We start from the raw sequence: 16,312 nt of genomic DNA on the forward strand, positions 1-16,312 counted from the left end.
AGTGGAAGGAGTATTTTCATTGTTGTAGGAACTCCACCTCCCTGAGCAATGGTAACTAGGTTGGATGGAGAAATGCTTCTGTTGATCTAGCTTCATTTACACCAGGGACTAGATCAGCATAACTGTGGTGCTTAAATGTGGATTCTCTATAGCCCTGAGCACCATCAATCTAAGATTTAAATGTAGACCAGGCCTCATTAATAATCATTGGAAAGATGTATTCAAAGTATTTTAGGTAAAAGAATATAAGTGGGGGTCTCAAGGTAAAATTGTTCAACTTTATATGTGGTCTGATTAGAGAGATGTCAGTTGTGACTCCGTAGTTAAGTTTGTATTGTGATTGGCAGGAAACAAATCCTTTAATTTCTATTCACTGTTTCTCTAGAATTTTATAAAAAAGGGATTAAAGGAATTAGTAGATTGGCTAGTAGTTTAGGGAATACTAACTTTTCACCTTTGGAAACTCTCTGGTTCTGATATGGTTTAAGTTGTAACTGTAAATGAGTTTGATCTCATTAGCGTCTCTATTGGATATTGGCCAGTTCCACCCATACACTACATAATTTGAGCTGTGTTGTGGCCTAGGTTGAGTCTATATTTGATGTACTCAAGTAATCCATAAATATTTGATGACACAATGGCCCTGTAACAATTTTGAAGTAATCATTACAGTGAACGTGGCAAAAAAAAATCTTGTTAAAAGGTATCTAACTATAAAGTTATAAAATCAATATAGTCTGTTTAAATAGACAGTTTTAAAGATTCTGATATGTATTTTGAAGAACTGGTATCTGTATGATATACCATAACTCTCATGGAGCTATTGCAGAATGGTGTTGCAAATCCATTTTTTTTCTCAAAAAAATGCTGTAAAGGACTTTTCTACAAGATTTTTTAAATTAATGCATTAAGGCAAAGATAGGATTTTGATGGTAATTTCTATATTTAGATGTTAATGGTGCTATTTAAATTGACAGAAGATTACGCTATGACTAAAATAAAATCCTTAATTTAGTCTGTTGTGATGGATCATGCTTCTGTGAAATAATGCTCCCTCTGGGCATTATAGAACACTGTGTTACAAACATCATAATCTAAAATATTGAGGCACAGTGAGCTGAGTTTCAGCCTTAGCTCGGAATTTTGTCATTTCTGACTCAAACTAACCCTTAATGATTTACAACATTTTAAATGTATTACTTATATTGTAAACATCTTGGGGCTGAGAATTAACTGTATACAGTTTCATGTGTAGTAGATGATATAGTTGTACATTTTGACCGAGGTTTGTGTAGTTTTAATTTTCCTAATAAACTGTCATTTGTTGTGCATCTGCAACAAAAGCACTTGAGTATACTTTTCATGGTTACCGTTGTTGATTTTTTTTATTGTAACAGAGTACTTGAAGGTTAGATCACATGACCCAGAAGAAGCCATTCGACATGATGTCATTGTTACAATTATAACGGCTGGGAAGAGAGACCTTTCTTTAGTCAATGACCAGCTACTTGGCTTTGTAAGGGAAAGAACACTAGATAAACGGGTAAGGTATAATACTTCAATTGCAGTAATTTCCACCTTTAAATACAACTGATGAAGAAAAAAATGGCAAAACCAGAATCTTCTATGCATTGAGGATATGGGTTACAGTTTTGTGCCGTTAATTAGAATACAGTGGCGAAATTAATTCTCACTAGAAGGCAGATTGTTCAAATGCATGCAGTGTGTCTGAGCAGGGGCTATATATCAGGGAAATCAGATCATTATTCTGCCAGGAATATTGCAAATTTCACCATCAGTTCCTCACTAGCCAGAAGACTGACAGTGTGATTGGCCTAAAGGAGTCAGGTGCCCTCCCAGAAACTTGTCAGTGAAGACTAATTTCAGCTCTAGATGCGGTTTCTTTATGGGATTCCTCTCTGAAAAGAGCTTAATGGACTTAAATTCTGGGAAAAATAAAAATTGACAGCTGACTCGAAATGGCTACAAAGCACACACAACTATTTGAGGTAAACAGTAGTGTAACATGGTGTTTTTAAAAAGCTTTCACTCTGTGTATTTTAGTTGTCTTTCAAAGTGACTAGGGAGACATGTAACTTTTGTGAGCTCTCAGCATTTTTTTTTTTATACAGCTTTTGCCTTATTCTTTTATGTCTGCTTGTGACTACCTCCTCATTTTGAATCTAGTAATCTTTTGAGGCCTGAACACATGATTTAAATATCATTTAAATATTCTCCTGCATAAGTACTGATGACAATATTTGTTTTCCACAATTCATATTCCCCTTGGACAAGCCCTTGTTCTTGACATACGTCCATCCATTTGCTTCCATCTGATTCTTTTTGGGCTACTCTTTTTATTCAGCTATTCAACTAGTATAGATTTTATAGAGTACTGACTTTGTTCTGTTTAATTGGTGTAAGTTGTCTTAGTGCTTTCAGGAGAGGGGAACTAAAAGCTTCTGATCTATGAGAGTCCTCCATGAGAGCTCTTTTTCTAAAGACCCAGCCTGCTTGTAAAAAGGACACTGCAGAAATGGTTCAAACACTTTCCTTTTCTGTTGAAACAGGTCATTTTATCTTAGAAACTCCAAGTTCAATGGTGCCTTCTCATCTCAATTCTCTAGGAAGATGCTTACTGAAGGAAAGTTTTGGGACAGGCTTTGAAAGTTGGCTCAAGTTCCCATTTGCCCAAACGTCTAGGCCAGCTAGGGACTTTTCCTTTCCTCAGGAAGAGACTCTTGGGTCAGTCAGCTTTAGTGAGTGGCTTTGGGATGAGAAATCAAAGGAACAGACTCCAAGCTCCCATATGGTAATAGGCTTACTAGAATTAACCCCAGCCCTAACATGGATTCTGGAAAGATAAGTCCTTTAACCCGACCCTGGAGAGTCCTTGTGGTTATCAGTTTATCAGTTTATCTTAGCTTGAGCTAAGAACAACCGTACTCATAACCTATTAAGTTTCCCCTTTCAGGGTCTTTGATCTGGAGTTTCCAGATGCAGGCAATTAGTACACAATGAGTCTCTCTCTCTCTCTCTCTCTCTCAGGGCATATATTCAAAAGGTTGCCTTCTGAGGGAAGAATTTGCATCCCTCTCACTGCAAGGCACTTACTAGGAATCCTCATTATACCTATTGCTCCAAAAAGACCTTTGAACTTCACGATATCTTCCAGAGATTGCATTAATCTTTCGGCTAAAGAATTTCTATAAATCTCAAAATAGTACATAAATATTTGCATTTCTAATATAATATGCCCTCAAAGTATTAACCGTAGTTCAGTAAGGTTTAACGTAATTCAGTAAAAATAAATTCAGGATATTGTCAGTCTATCACAAGCACTATAAATTCTCTCATACTTCAGGACTAGCTGAGATGTGGAAGAAATTCTCTCCTAAAGTACAAATTGCACAATTGCAGCTTCATGAACTTCTTTGGGGTGGAAGGAGAGGAAAAGTTTGATCTTCTGAAGCTTCCAATGTAGATCATTATGTAGGAGACAGTAATACCTAACTAAATGAACCATTGTTCTGTTCTGTTTGCTTCCATGAATTAAAGTTGAGTGTTTACTGCATCTGTCTGTTAACTTTGTCTTTCTCACTTCATTGCATTTAGTATATATTGTGTGTGTTTGTGATAGATATTTAATAAACATATTTTTCTTTTAAGTGGCGAGTAAGAAAAGAAGCTATGATGGGACTTGCCCAGCTATACAAGAAGTATTGTCTTCATGCTGAGGCTGGCAAAGATGCTGCAGAGAAAGTGAGCTGGATAAAGGATAAACTTTTGCACATATATTATCAGAATAGCATTGATGACAAGTGAGTCAACTTAAGCCTTCATAAATTTAATTGTATAGCTATAAGAAATATTCTAAAGAACAAAAGTGTACGGTTGTCCCAAGGAAGTTTGTTAGAAGATACTAATGATATCCTCATTAGTGCTGCAAGTGTTGCAAATAGATTTGGAATTAATTCAGCACTCCCCCCTCCAATACTCCCGATTAATGATTATTTGCTCTAAGCTATTTAGGATGATCAGGTTTTTTTGTATCTAGCCCTAAATTGTAGACTTGGAGCTAGATCTGAGATGATGGCTAGCTTTTTCTTTCTTAAACTGACTGACTACTACTTAGAAACAGACTATGGTACTTTTTGTTTCTCCTATACTCAGTTTTTGGTTCTTTGTGGGGGAGTTTTGGTCAGTGAAGGTTGCTAAGACTGACTGCTAAAATCCATCATTCCCTGTGCAACCTTAATTCTGCTTTCATAGGTATGCATAATAATACAGTCTTTAATTACATGAGGTACTTTTTTTTTTTTTTTTTTTACGGGACCCATGCCTCCTTCAGTGCACAAGATGGATAGTGTGCAGGGAATAAATCAGTGTTGCCTAGTGAATGAGGTGGTTGTCTGTAGAACCCTTGCCTCACTTGTTGCAAAAATTAGAATTGTAGAATGAATGAGGCAGGGAACAGACAGAAGAGAAAGTGTGTGTCACATGTCATGGCAACTGCACCTGTATTTTCCCGTCAGTGATTCAGCGAGGGCATCCACTCTTGGCTTTCAGCTCCACAGCAATTGCCTCTCTTGGGTGGAGAAATGCATCTCTCTGCCTACTAATCAGGATATTCTCCGGTTGAACAGTTCCCGTGCCTTCACTTGTTGTTCCCAGTGCAGACAGGTTGCCCAAAGATACCTCCTTGCTTTCTCTTCAGAGACCGATAACAGTGTAATTGCTATAGATATAAGTTACTATACAGTTTTTTCTAAGCACGTCTACTTTATTCTTAAGGTAAAGAATATTACAGAGAAAACATATTAAAAACAAGAAAAGAACCTATGCTAATAAGAACAGGAGTACTTGTGGCACTTTAGAGACCAACAAATTTATTTGAGCATAAGCTTTCATGGGCTACAGCCCACTTCATCGGATGCACGCAGGGGAAAATACATCAGAAAGATGCATATATACACAGAGAACATGAAACAATGGGTGTTACCATACACACTCTAACGAGAGTGATCAGTTAAGGTAAGCTATTACCAGCAGTAGTGGTAATCAAAATGGTCCATTTGCAGCAGTTGACAAGAAGGTGTGAGGAACTGTGTGTGTGTGAGGGGGGAATAAATATGGGGAAATGGTTTTACTTTGTGTAATGGTCCATCCACTCCCAGTCTTTATTCAAGCCTAATTTAATGGTGTCCATTTTGCAAATTAATATTTATTTCCCCCCCACACACACACTGTTCCTCACACCTTCTTGTCAACTGCTGCAAATGGACCATTTTGATTACCACTACTAAAAGCTTTTTCTCTCCAGCTGGTAATAGCTCACCTTAACTGTCAGAGGTGTAGCCGTGTTAGTCTGGATCTGTAAAAGCAGCAAAGAGTCCTGTGGCATCATATAGACTAACAGATGTATTGGAGCATGAGCTTTCATGGGTGAATACCCACTTCGTCGGATGTATGTCACCTAACCTGATCACTCTCGTTAGAGTGTGCATGGTAACACCCATTGTTTCATGTTCTCTGTGTATTTTTTTTATATATGTGTGTGTGTGTGTGTGTGTGTGTGTGTGTATATATGTATGTATATATAAATAAAATCTTCCTACTGTATTTTCCACTGCATGCATCCGATGAAGTGGGCTGTAGCCCACGAAAGCTTATGCTCAAATAAATTTAGTCTCTAAGGTGCCACAAGTACTCTTGTTCTTTTTGCAGATACAGACTAACACGGCTGCTACTCTGAAACCTATGCTAATAAGCTTACCGGAGTTCATGTAACTCTCACATGGGCTCTGGCAAATGCAGTCTTTTAATACCTCATCCTAGGGGCATCCTTGTGGCTTCAGCTCAGAACAAGCACCCTCATAACATATTCAGTTCCCTTTTTATAGAGCCCCCCCAGGGGTCTTTGAACTGGAGTTTCCAGAAGCAGGTAGGTAGTATACCCTGGGGAGAGAGACTATTTGTATATCTTCAGAAGGTTGGCCTCAGAGAGAGAATTTGCATTCCCCTCACCTCAGTGTGTTTCCGAAAGAAATCCACTTTATACGTATTGTTCCAAAAAGACTTTGAACTTCCTAATACTTTCCACTGATTTCATTAATCTTGTTTTTCTGCTAAATTCCATACACTCTCACAATAGTATATAAACATTTGCAATGCAATGAGCTCCAAAGGTGTTAATCCTAATTCAGTAAGATTAAACTTCATTCAGTAAAGTTTCTTAATTCTGTAAGGTTTGTTCAGGATAATACAGGATATTGTCAGTCTGTCACAGAATTTTCTCATGGTTAAGGCAGTTGAATGCCACTGAGGAGATTAGGTTTCTGTTCCTGCCATAGATTCCTTTTGTGATGCTGGGCAAATCATTTAGACCAGCATTTTTCCAGGTGCCCACTAGTTGTATGATGCTTATTTTCTGAGTGCCCAACTTGGAAAAAAATTGGGGCTTGATTTGTAGAGGTGCTGAAGTCAATGAGAGCTGTGAATTCTCATCCCCTCTGATAGTAGAGCCATGTGGTTTGGTGGGATGAACCTGTGCTGGGGCTGAAAAGGCACTGAGTTCCAATCCTAGCTCTGCCACTGACTTGCTGTTTGGTGGTGTGGCAAATGATTTTGCCTGTCTTGTTTAAGTTTCCCCATCTGTAAATGAATGTAAGAATACTTACCCACAACCCTCAAATTTAGTGTTGCAGGGCTTGACTTAATGCTTGTATAGTGCTTTAAGCTTATAGAGTACTATTAAAATGCTATGTCCTCTGAAAATCAGGCCCTATGTGTCTCAGGCCTGGTCTTACACTGGGGGGGGGGTGGTGTCGAACTAAGGTACGCGACTTCAGCTACGTGAATAGCGTAGCTGAAGTCGAACTACCTTAGTTCGAACTGCCTACCTGTCCAGACGCCGCGGGATCGAAGTCCGCGGCTCCCCCGTCGACTCCGCCACTGCCGTTCGCGGTGGTGGAGTTCCGGAGTCGACAGGAGCGCGTTCGGAGTTCGAACTATCGCGTCTAGATTAGATGCAATAGTTCGAACTCCGAGAAGTCGAACTCTGTGTCAACCCGGCGGGTAAGTATAGACCTACCCTCAGATTAGTGTAAATGCAAATTTTGGTAATTTCCTCTGTGACTCTGGGCTGGTCTACACTAAGGGGAAAAATCGATGTAAGATCGACAACTTCAGCCACGGACTGAACTGAAGAATGATAATTATCTTAATATACTCACTTACCCGTCCCTCGTCGGGATCGACAGATGTCGCTCTCTCCGCTCTCCGCCGGCGCCACCCGTCGGAGCGTGGAGTTACGGAATCGAGCGTAAGCGTCGATCGGATCGATATATAGATGTCTAGATGAGCGCGCGATATATCGATCGATAACTCGACGCCCTCACGGCGCGGTAGTGTAGACGTAGCCTCTCTTCCTTTTCTGTGAAAACCCTCAGGGCCACACTGAATGATGAGGATAAAAATGTTATTGAACAGCTGTCTCAGTCCTTGAGCACTATCCATCCTGTGCACTGAATAAAACTGGAGAGGGAACAGGGAAATAGTATGTGATCATGTGTGTATCATCACACACACGCAGAATGAAGGTTACACAGACAGCCTTAATTTTGTCACTGCCTAACATTTTAGAGCTTGACTTTGCAACCCTAAAAATGTTCTTTTAATGTATTTTTTGGTATGCAGTTATATCACTGTATGATTAAAGCTTATCTGTTGTGCAGTGCACGTTTTTGCAGTTTATATGATTATATGTAAATAAAATACAACTACTTTACTGTGACGTTCTTTAATCAAAGTTTCCATTAAAAAAAAGTTGAGAAATTTAACTTTGCCCACTTTGTTTTCCTTCACTCTTTTTTCTCAACTATATCTTGGTGTATGCTTACCTCCATCTCTTTCGGTGTTATTTGTCCTCGGTTTTTTTATTATAAATATCAGCAGTTTTAAATACATTGTTTCTGTTTCTTAAATACTATCCTTACCTTTTGAGACATTTTGCTAATTCTACCTTTTCTTCAGCTTCTTATTGTATTCTTCTTTTGTGTTTTTTACTCTATGGGTGTGCATACTCTTCCTGTTCCCCTTTAAATGAGAATGGTGACAAGGATAGATCCTGAGACTAGTTTATTACAAAAATCTAGAGGGAGAAAGGAGAATATCGTGGGTGATTAAGGCCCATTTTTCTTGGCTTTTGAAGGAATGGGGGAGAGTTCATCTGGGCATTTCTTTCACACCTTTCCAATAGCAGTACGAAGGAGACCTGTGGAAGGCAGATAGTTACTACTTTCTTCTACTCATTTAGGCTGGAAAAGGTTCCAGTGCCAGTATAGCATAAAATCATAGAAATATAGGGCTACAAGGGACCTCAAGAGGTCAGGATCTCTGTTTTACAATTAATCTGAACGTTATGGATGACGTTGGAAATGTACGGTATTAAAAATTTATTTTAACTTTTTCTCTTTTCTGCAGGTTACTGGTAGAGAAAATCTTTGCTCAGTATCTTGTCCCACACAATTTGGAAACCGAAGAGAGAATGAAATGCTTGTACTATTTATATGCTAGCTTGGATCCAAATGCTGTCAAGTGAGTAGAGGTAGAAAAGTAGGCTGCTTAGATGCTTTTAAAATACATCTTTCTTTTGAGTCTTTTCCAGCATATGCTTTTTGATAGAAAATGATCAGTCTTTATTGCTAGCTCATAGTCAAATTATTGGTAATGACAAGACTTGAGGTTCTTGTTAGTCAAGTAATTTGAGAACTCTAACTCCTCTGGATTTAGACATTAATAGCTGGTGAAATTAACTGATTTTTTATTTATTTAACTGTTTCTTAGATTGGAAACTTCTCTGTGCAGGTACCATGTCCCCCATAGTATTTGTACAGCATCTGTCATCCAGATCCCGCACTGTGCTATCACAAGATGAACAATACAATAATAAATAATGAATTACCAATATTGTTTGCAACTATAGTTTCAAAGTATTTCAAGTACACATTTTTAAATGCTGATTCCAGATGGATAACTACAGCTTTAGCTCACGAAAGCTCATGCTACAATAAATTTGTTAGTCTTTAAGGTGCCACAAGTACTCCTGTTTTTTTACAATAAAACAGGATGCCTTGATGTTAGGGGTATTTTGATCCAATTGTAAAATTCACTGAAAACATTAAATCAAGAGTAACAAACTCTGACTTCAGTTATTTTGAATAAGATTGGTTACCTGGTTGCAAAATTGAAAGTAATGTGCAAGAAAGATGTAGTTGAGCAAAATTCAAAACATCAATTTAGTAACAATTTTAGGGCTGCAATATGGCTTTTAAAAGAGTTATAAGGTTTTCAGTATGGGTAATTAGTATTATGAGACTTCTGTCTATTCAATGTGTAAGTTGAACAGAATGCAAATAAATCTGTGGCCTGTGTGAATGTGGAGAATATTATTTCAGGTTTTTTTTGTGTGTGAGAGAATGGGGCATTCTGTAATATCTTGTCTAAAGCAGATTGGATATAGGTGGATGGACAGTAGGGAGATGGTGTTGTCTCTGGCTTGTATGTCGTAACTGATACCAAATGTTATAATCTTAGTATATTAGTCTGAGGGTGATATAGTGGAGGATTGAGTCTGATGTGAGTTTGTCTTTTGTAGACAAGTTTTGTAGTATAGTGCGACTGATTTGTCTTAGAAGGGAAAAATGTTTGGGAGGACATTGGTTAAAGGATTAATTCAGGTAGAGGGACAGAGCTAGGGTTGGGCTTAGGAACCATAACTGCAAATTTTCTACTTTAGAGATTTTAATATTTTTTAACTAAAATAGTCTCTTTGAAAAAAATTTCTCTTATAAGAAACAAACTTAATTCTATTTTAGTTTTTTGGGGGGGGCGGGGAGGGAGTGCTGTTTGTTTTTGAGGTTGGGAAGTTTCCTTGTTGTGGTGGGTTTTTTTTTTTGTTTTTTTTTTTTTTTAAGGCTTTGTGGAAGTTGAAAGCTCTGACAAAGATAATGGACCAGGTTTTGGTTTCAATTTCACCAGTATAAATCTTGAGCAACTCCATTGAAATCAATGGAGATGTTCTGGATTACATTGTTATATATGAAACAAAATCTAGTCCACTATTCTTGAAACTTGTAACCCCAGTTAGTGTAGCATTTGATAGAACGCCTTTCTAGTGTCTGACAGATGTTGTACATGTGAAAAATATACGCTCAGCTAATAATAATAGCATATGCTTTACTAGCTCAATAAAACTAGCATATTCTTACAGCATTTGAAGGAACGTGATTGTCATTCTTTTTCCTTCCCCTTCACAGAGCACTGAATGAGATGTGGAAGTGCCAGAATATGCTTAGGAGTCATGTACGAGAATTATTGGACTTGCATAAGCAGCCCACTGTACGGTTTTTAAAAACTTACTGTTTTGTCATTAGAGCTAATTTACATAGAGCTAATTTTTTTTGCTTAATGTGTTATTTTGCTGTTTTGGTTTACACTCACAAAATGTTGGTCTTTCATTAAGTAGAAATAAAAAGCAGATATTTTAAAAATCACTTTCTGTAAGTAACTGTTTCACCTATAGGGATCTACATGATTTATCATGAGTTTCTGTTACCAACTAAAAACTTCTTAAGGAGTCAAAAAGTCACATGTAACATTTTATCGTCAGTTTCTACCGTTTGCTTAAATCACTATGAAGTGTTTTATGATTCTTAAATGGAAAATGCTGTAATATCAAAATAATTATTTCTTCATGTTAAAGCAGAGTTCAAATGAAATTTTAGTAGGATAGGATGTTGCTTGAATTCTCCTTATAGGCTGTATCCTGAAACAGTAGATGAAAATTTATGTTTGGTTTATCATGTTTCAGTGGCTTGTTGTAGTTCTGTCTTATTACAAAAGGCAGAATGTATGCTACATATTAATTTTGCAGTTTTTTAGTGTAACACTTGTTATTAATATCATTGTACTTTCTTTTTTGTCTGTTACTCTAAAAAATTAGAATGGATAAGGCTGCAACAAAAGTAGTGACAGATTAAATGAAGTGTGTAATATAGCATATTACCTGTAGGGAACATCACTGATGCTTGTTTTCCTCTCTCCCCAAGTCGGAAGCAAATAGTAGTGCCATGTTTGGAAAGCTGATGACCATAGCAAGTGAGTGTGTTAATTTGTTCTGTAAATAGTTGTTATAGTGTACCTGAAGTTTGCATGATTACAAATATTGAAATAATTAAGTAGTGCTGAGTTACAAGTTGTAGATTTATCTTATGTTTCAATTTTATTTAATAATATAGAAAACCTTCCAGATCCTGGAAAAGCACAAGATTTTGTGAAGAAATTCAATCAGGTTCTTGGGGATGATGAGAAACTTCGATCTCAGCTCGAGTTGTTAATCAGCCCTACTTGTTCATGTAAACAGGCAGATGTCTGTGTGGTAAGGATATGGAACAACTGGATTTTATATGTAACATATTTGGGCTTAACTAGCCATTCAGAGGTGGTGGCCTCTCACAGTAACTTTAGGCCTGGTCTACACTGGGGGGCGGAATCGATCCAAGTTACGCAATTATATTCACGTAGCTGAAGTCGATGTACTTAGATCGATCTACTCACTGCAGTGTCTTCACTTTGGTGAGTTGACTGCTGACGCTCGCCCGTCGACTCCGCGTGCACCTCTCACCCTGGTGGAGTACCAGAGTTAATGGGAGAGGACTCGGGGGTCAATTTACCGCATCTAGACGAGATGCAATAAATCGACCACAGCTGCCCGCCGATTCGGCAGGTAGTACAGACATACCCTTAATGTAGTTTTATGTGACCACTTTAGTTTCATGTTACATAAAATGTCTTTTTAGCTAAAGTGCATAGAGAGCTCCTAGATACACTTTAGAATCAACAACTCAGTTACTAAGAGTACATTTATTCACTTAATGTTGTTCCTTCTTTGGGTGATGGCAGTCAAACATGATCTCTGTAATAGTGTTTTTGTGAAATTCTTTTAAGTCTTGTTTAATGTAGAGCTCCTGTACTTTGTCTTCCAACTCTACTGAAGCATTTTATGAATAACATAAAACCTTACCTACCTTATAGATTTTTTTTGGCTTCCAAGAACATTCCTTTGAAGATTGTATGTGTATTCTGCAATGTGTTTTTATAAAGGTGTCTATTCTCTGTCATCATTTCATGTAAAATAATTGTCCGAGTATAAATTAGATGTCAGATGCCATTTCTTGGGTCTGCTGGTTTGACCATTATTTTTTACCGGAGGCATTTTTAGTCAAGAACATTTGCCTGGACCTCTTGTGATTGGTTTGCAGTGTTGGATTTGTCACTCAGAGGTCCTGATTTGTTCAGTAGTAAGACAGGTGATGCCCTGTATAAATAGTGTCTCTTATTTAAAAGGAAGGCTTCATTTTTTGTTGTCAGTGGCAATACCAACATACACAGAAAAACTTTCAGTATGCGCTTCAGTCCCAACATACTCACAGACAGTTTGAAAGCTTAGTTGTTATAAAGGACAACAGAGTATCAAGAGAGGAAAGCTTCCTCAGTCCCACTGGTTCCTTTGACATCTTCGCTGAAGCAGCAATTTTTTTACACTTTTAGGAAGCTTAGATACAGTCCTTTTATAATTTTTAAGGAGCTTGGTACATAGGACCAAGAAGTTGATCATGTGGAAGTTTTCCATATTTAAATTTTGACTCTCCAAATTTTGTCCATCTGAGGGCCAAGTTGGCAACTTGTCTAGAGCCAGATGGCCTCTGCTGATTTTTTTTTTTTAAAACAGCAGCAAACTCTAGCTGTTTATTTTCGATACAGAAATGCCATTGCTCAGAACAGTCACATTCTGAGAGCTGTAGTTATCAGTATACACATATATATATATATATATATTAACAATGGGGAAACTTTTAAAGCACATTTAAAACTGTAGACCAGGGGTCGGCAACCTTTCAGAAGTGGTGTGCCGAGTCTCCATTTATTCACTTTAAATTAAGGTTTCGTGTGCCGGTAATACATTTTAACGTTTTTTAGGTCTCGCTCTATAAGTCTATATATTATATAACTAAACTGCTGTTGTATTTAAAGTAAACAAGGTTTTCAAAATGTTACACACTGTTTTTGGTAAAATATCAAACAGTTATTAACTTCAGAAAGATAGATTTTTAAATTATTATAAGTGGAAGGCACAAAAGGTCAGAGATAGTTACCAAAGAAAATAAAAGGTAAGCACACAGTCTAAATCTTAAACCTTATTAGATTAGGCAATATTTGGCTCAAGCAGTTTTCCTCACCCCACTAGATATTGCAGGTAGGTTACAGTTCTCAATACACAGGCTTCCCCTTTAAGCTTGGGACCAGTATCCTCAGTCCAAATCTTTGTTTTCCCAGCATCCCATCTTATGTAGGGGAGGAGAATGGCAAAAGCATGATGCCACTGTCCTCCATTTTATAGTCTCAGTTCATGTGCCTGGAAAACATAAGCCTCAACGTGTCCTGGTGGGCTTTGCTGAGTTAGGGTGACAAGATAGCAAGGGTGAAAAATCGAGATGGGGTGGGAGGTAATAGGCACCTATATAAGAAAATGCTCTGAATATCGGGACTGCCCTTATAAAATCAGGACATCCAGTCTCCCTACATGGAGTTGAGCAATCTCTTGTTGTGTAAGGTTTGTGAAGCTCTCTTTACAACATTGTAAGTCCCTTGCTTACCACTCCTCTGCTGATTAAGGGTTGTTTAATGCCTTCCTGAGAAAGTATCACCTCCTTTGTGGTCGCTGGAGATCTAGCACTGGAAGACTCTCAAACTTGCAACATATTTCAGTAATAATCATACAACAATATCTCCTGATTTCATATACACTAATGATAGACATGTTTTGACAGAATGATGGGTTTCAGCAGATTGTGACTTTTCGTATGATCTCTTACATGGCACACTTTGTATGAAATATATCATAATTATATGACGGGTGAATATGGGGTTCCAGGGTGTTTCTTTGAGGTATAGAGTGCCACAGTAACTAACTGTTTTTTCTTAGGTAGTTGGATGAAGTGCTTAAGCCATTGGTTATTTGCATAAAAGATACTGGGTCAGATTTATAAAGGTATTTAGGCACCTACGGGTGCAGATAGAAACTTATGTGGCATTACAAAAGTGCACAGTTGCCTAACTCACATCACTCCCATTAAAAGTCCATGGTAGCCACAGCCCATCCTTTTCAATGATTATATGAACTGTGAAGCTAGTTTGTGAAGAATTGACTTTTGTTCAGCATTATTTCTACAAATACAAAATGTATAATACTTAAGAAATAATTAAAATTAGTGTAATGATATTTGCTTGTAATATAACACTTATTTCTTTTTGTAGCGGGAGATAGCCCGGAAGCTTGCAAATCCCAAGCAGCCAACAAATCCTTTCCTGGAGATGGTCAAATTTCTTTTGGAAAGAATTGCCCCGGTGCACATTGACTCAGAAGCCATTAGGTAGGCTGGAAGATCATATTGACCCATTACTGACTTTACAGTGGATGTTAATACTAGGATTATCTTCCATATTAATTTACATCTGGTACAGAAGTATCTATCTGCATTTTTAAAAAATTTTTATATAGTTGTCTTAATTTCCATCAGTCTAGAAAACTTGACTGAATTTCTGCCCTTTTTTTTTGGTTTTGTTTTAAGGCTTAGTGTTGCAAATTGTAGAAACATTAATATAAAAGATGGTATTGGTAACTTGACTATTTGGAGGCCTTATTTGAGGATAACAGGCATATGTAACTTCCATATAGCTAACACTGGACACAGAATGCTGTCTAATAATTGAATCAATTACTTTATCTTTGTGGGTTTGAGGAGAGAATTTTGGGGTTCCTTTTGTGACTTACCTGGCAGCTTGATTATGTAACTGAGCTAATACTGCCAGCTCAGTTTGTCACCAAAATAAAGGCTTTGGGGAAAAGGTGTGTTGAGGGGAGGGTGGGATCATTTACCAAACTATTATATATGTGTTTTCATATTGTTTTGATTTAACTGAAATGGCTTTTTAAATAAAATATTCCCCAGCAAATTCAGGAACCTATAAGCATAACATCTTTTTACTAGTCCATGAGAACCAGGAAGTGAAAGTATTTTAAAACTGACCAATCTAGTTAGTTGCCAAAACTACATGAAGCTAATCTGAAAATTCTTTGTCATAATAATCTATGGTGTCACTTTTAATGCAGATAATCAAGTTTAATAATATATCTTTATTTTACATTTCTTATTTTAGCGCACTAGTAAAGCTGATGAATAAATCTATAGAGGGGACAGCTGATGATGAAGAGGAGGGTGTAAGTCCTGATACTGCTATTCGTGCAGGACTTGAACTTCTCAAGGTATTCTACAACAATGTAGATTAGTTTTTTTACACTGTATGGTAATGGAGTCCCCAAACAGCTTCAACACATTACCCACTTCTTGTAAACAGTCAAAAAGTAACCACATCTTGGAATTTGGTTTTATTAAGAAGAAGAGTAATACAAAAATACCATTATGTAATCTCCAGCCTAATCCCCATTTCTAAGTGTGGCCTGTCTGTCTCAGACCTTAGCTTCCTTACCACAGCGGGAAGCTCACATTTACTTCATATTTAGAGCAGAATCTAATAAACTACATCTGGTATGTTAGCAACCGGCAACAGCCTGCAGAGATCCCAAAGCCTTCTAAAAGGGAGATGCAGCAGGAAAATCCTGCCCCTCTGTTACATACTTTTCCCCTTCCACACCTTTCTCCCCAAAAGCTATTTTCAGTCTTCATAATGCAAATGCTAAATATTACAGCAAAATTTGTTTACTATGAAGATTATATGCGATTGCTCCTGAATTCTCCCATCATTAAAAAGAGTTGCATCCTCCAGTGACTTCTAGAGATGCTAAAGGAGTTAGTCACTGTGTTATCATCAGCACTTACTAGTCTAATCCATTAAATCATCCCCTAATGCCTACAAGACACTGAACAGTTTTCCAATTGCACCCTACATTAAGGTAGCAAATGATGTACCAGTCAGTTGTAGTGGGGCCTCAGATTTTCTACCTGCAGAGGAACTGCAGCTGATGGTTGTGACCAGGAGTCCCTATGGATCCAGTTGATGCAAACAGACTCTACATCAGGGGTGGGCAAACTTTTGGCCTGAGGGCCACATTGGGTTTCCAAAATTGTATGGGGGGCCGGTTAGGGAAAGCTGTGCCTCCCCAAACAACCAGGCATGGCCCGGCCCCCACCCCATATCTGACCCCCTCTGTTCCCTGTCCCCTGACAGC

General features: G+C 37.8%; 1 protein-coding gene across 4 annotated transcripts in view; it reads left to right on the top strand.

Moving 5' to 3' along the window:
• The window catches only part of PDS5A (PDS5 cohesin associated factor A), a 155,615-nt gene that overhangs the window by 82,543 nt on the left and 56,760 nt on the right, over positions 1–16,312 (top strand). For all 4 annotated transcript variants that reach the window (XM_039540403.1, XM_039540404.1, XM_039540407.1 and 1 more), the window contains exons 11-18: positions 1,398–1,543; positions 3,670–3,821; positions 8,485–8,598; positions 10,320–10,401; positions 11,112–11,160; positions 11,301–11,440; positions 14,380–14,495; positions 15,283–15,388. In XM_039540403.1, coding sequence (XP_039396337.1) covers positions 1,398–1,543; positions 3,670–3,821; positions 8,485–8,598; positions 10,320–10,401; positions 11,112–11,160; positions 11,301–11,440; positions 14,380–14,495; positions 15,283–15,388 — 905 coding nt within the window. The remainder of the gene's footprint in view (positions 1–1,397; positions 1,544–3,669; positions 3,822–8,484; positions 8,599–10,319; positions 10,402–11,111; positions 11,161–11,300; positions 11,441–14,379; positions 14,496–15,282; positions 15,389–16,312) is intronic.

The sequence above is a fragment of the Mauremys reevesii genome, linkage group 5 (genome assembly GCF_016161935.1).
Source record: "Mauremys reevesii isolate NIE-2019 linkage group 5, ASM1616193v1, whole genome shotgun sequence".
Taxonomy (NCBI): Eukaryota; Metazoa; Chordata; order Testudines; family Geoemydidae; genus Mauremys; species Mauremys reevesii.